Source organism: Magnolia sinica, chromosome 19 (assembly GCF_029962835.1).
Source record: "Magnolia sinica isolate HGM2019 chromosome 19, MsV1, whole genome shotgun sequence".
Classification (NCBI taxonomy): domain Eukaryota; kingdom Viridiplantae; phylum Streptophyta; class Magnoliopsida; order Magnoliales; family Magnoliaceae; genus Magnolia; species Magnolia sinica.
The window spans coordinates 8,773,472-8,776,759 of NC_080591.1; the positions used below are offsets into that span (position 1 = coordinate 8,773,472).

The 3,288-nt window shown below is 47.2% G+C and overlaps 1 protein-coding gene across 1 annotated transcript; it reads right to left on the reverse strand.

Moving 5' to 3' along the window:
• Positions 1-232: 232 nt before the first annotated feature.
• Positions 233-1,058, reverse strand: LOC131235094 (uncharacterized). The gene has a single exon (XM_058232209.1). The coding sequence runs from the start codon at positions 909-911 to the stop codon at positions 348-350; it is 564 nt and encodes a 187-aa protein (XP_058088192.1). The 5' UTR covers positions 912-1,058; the 3' UTR covers positions 233-347.
• Positions 1,059-3,288: the final 2,230 nt, after the last annotated feature.

Here is a 3,288-nt window from a genome sequence, read left to right on the forward strand (position 1 = left end):
TCACGACAGTCCATCTATGGCAGGGCCGAGCAGACCAACGGTCTGTATTAATCAACAATGGCCCCACCAATCAGAACCGAACACCTTGATTAGATCGAGTATCAGTCCAGATTCCTGGTTATGCCAAAGTAAAATGACGGAAACACCCCTGAAAATAATTAATAAAAATAATCACCGAATTAAAAAATAATTTCAAGGGCAGAGATTTTAATCCGCTTGATTTCAACGGTAATGATTCTGAATTTCTACCTAAGTTTCATTTCCCCTTTATATTTTCAAATATACAAAAGCCATGAAAAAGAGACGCTAACACCGGCACCGAAAAGGCCGTAACGGCCGATACGTTGCTACAGCGCCGGGAGCGATTCCGTCCGCCACGAAACTTCCGAGAAATCGGACTGCCCGTAATCGACATCGGAATAATCAAAAAGCCCCTCGAAAACGAACGGCTCCTCTTCGTTCTCCTTCACCTCACGAATCCCGAATTCCAACGCATCGTAACTCGGGATCTCATCGTCAAACCCCCATATCTGACCGAATCCAAAGGTCTCAGACGGGCCACGTAGGATATCCTCTTCGGTTTCCGCGCCGGAGGAGGCGGTGGGCGGGAGGCCGAGTTCGTCGTCCGAGGCTTCTAGAAGGTAACCAAGATCTGGTTGAGACTCGCCGGAATCCGAGGCGGACGCCGGTGGCGGGGGGAAGGAGGAAGTTATCTCTTCCTCGAAGCTCTTCATTACGGTGACGAGGTCTTCATTCCGGTCGCCGGCGGTGTCCGCGTCATCGAGGATCTCAAGGAGATCGGCATGGAAGCGCTTCGCCTCAGGGAACTCGGGTGACTCGGTGTGGAATTCGAGCAAGTCGTCCGAGTCGACTCGGACGCGCTTGCGGTTGCGGGACTCGGTTTCTGCCATGTGTGTGAGTGGAGAGAGAGAGAGAGAGAGAGAGAGAGAGAGAGAGAGGCAATAGATGGGAACAGAGAGAGAAAGAGAGGCAAAAGATGGGACTTCGGTGTATACGCGAAGAGAATGAGAGAGGTATGGGAGTGTCGGTGTATACGAGGAGAGAAGGGAAGGGAGGGTTTTATAATAAGGGGAGAGGAAATTTTTAAGAAGGGGTTGCAGGCGCGTGTAGATCGGACGGGACTTGCTTTTGCTTTCGTCCTCCGGAATTAACTCCTTTGAATTCTAGGTTTGGAGTCCGGGCCCACCGGCCACGTCATTCACGACTCGGCTTGTCTTGTCGTTGGTACGATCTTACGGATCTCGGCTCGGCTTCGATGGAAGTTGGAATGACTTCTTGGCTGGGCATCTTTTTGATAGGGAAGGGTCTCCTCATGTACACTTATCTAAACACGCATCGCACGTGTCTACTAGTATTTATATAAAAGCAATCTGTACCGTTAATATTAGGCTTGACAATAAAGATACCATTAAAAAAAAGGAGAATGAAGAGGAGCCGTTCGTTTTCAGGGGGAAAACCATGTTGATTTCAAAAACTCATAGTTATGCTTAATTAGTTAATTCCCTTGATTTTCTCATCCGGTGGAATGACTTTACGAACGGATCGGATTAACCAAAAAGCACAAGGTTACCACGTGCGGTGCGTGCGTATCTGCCCGTGGGAAGGGTCCGTGTTTAAATTTAAAATCTCGAGTGTTTGGCTGGGGCTAGATGACTCATATGCCCTTAATGTTGGTTGTTGGCCGTTTAACTTACCGTTTAATGCCACCAGCTCATAGATTGGCTCCGATGGAGTTATCTGGACCGTATGATCAATCGCTTGGAATTGGATGGTCAGAGAAAAAATTATCAACGGTCCACACTCAACGCGAAACAAAACGTGAGAGGGTTACTCTCTAGAAGACGCGGCACATGTCAACCATTTTTGAATGGGGAAGGAGAATGGTTCCACTCCGAAGGAACGATGACATAAAAGCCTTTTACACGCTACATCTTCTTCTCTCTTTCCCACGTGTCACATGTGCAGCATCTGAGGCGCGTAAGATGTAGGCTCCACCGTTAGATCATGTGGTACGAATGTTAAGTTCATTCCACACATCAGATGGTCACAGCAATTCCTTGGGTCAGATTTCCGTCGGACGTCATGATTTCAATAGTGTGGCTAGCTGAGTGATTGGTCCGGCATAATTTTCATGTTATAGTATCATCTTTGTGGGCCCCACTTTATACACGGCCTGGATTTCCTAACAGTATGGCAAATTGGTGGGAAAAAGAAAAAGGTTGTGCACTGCGGTTTGCATGTGACCGCTCCTGTACCACTAAATAATCATTTTTTTCGGTGCGAGTACATGGCATGAATGTTGCCGTGGTTGCGTAAGAGGGTGGAATCTCGCTAATCTCAATCGTCTAGCCGTACACGTGGCGGCTTTCTAGAGCAATCGGAACAGTTTAATCTCATGATCCAGCAGAAGGATAAAAAATATAGTCGTTGCCCTATTTGGTGGTCAAACTGACAGTCTTAAAATAGATAGATTATAAAACATTCAACGACGAAGAAAGAAAAAAGGTGGCCTACCATTCATAAGGAAACTCAACTGATCGGACGGTTAGGATTCTCAAACGAGTTTGACTTTTAGGCTAAGACAATGTCCATGAAGTTGCCACCGGTTCAGCACTTCCGTGTGCCAAGATGCGTGCCGCGTGTACGGTAGACACGCTGGATATGAAATGCCGTCCACAAGGGACGCGGATTTCCTGCGAAAGCCTTTCGCAGGAAGTTCCTGCGCAAGAATGCTGTGTGGGGCCCACCATCATGTTTTTGGGAAATGTACTCCGTTCATCCGTTTGGTGACCTCATTTTAGGACAAGCTACAAAAAACGAGGTGGATCCAAGACTCAAGTGGGCCACACGAGAGGAAACAGTAGGGATTCAGTTAGAACCGTTGAAACATTCTTATGACCATAAAAGCTTTGTTTCAGGCTAAATTTTTTGTATTTTCACTTCATCCTTGTGTTAATAACCTTATAAACGGTTTGGATGGCATATAAACATCAAGGTGGAGCCCAGGAAGCTTTCAACGGTAGGTATTTCTTTCCCTCTCGTGTGGCCCACTTTAGTTTTGGATCCACTTCGTTTTTGGTCAATTTTCCTAAAATGAGGTCACCAAACGGATGAACGGAGTACATTTCCCAAAAACATGATGGTGGGCCCCACACAGCATTCTTGCGCAGGAACTTCCTGCGAAAGGCTTTCGCAGGAAATCCGCGTCCGTCCACAAGGCTCGTGCTCATGTGTGCCCAACCATTGCAAGCCACGCGTGGGTGTTCT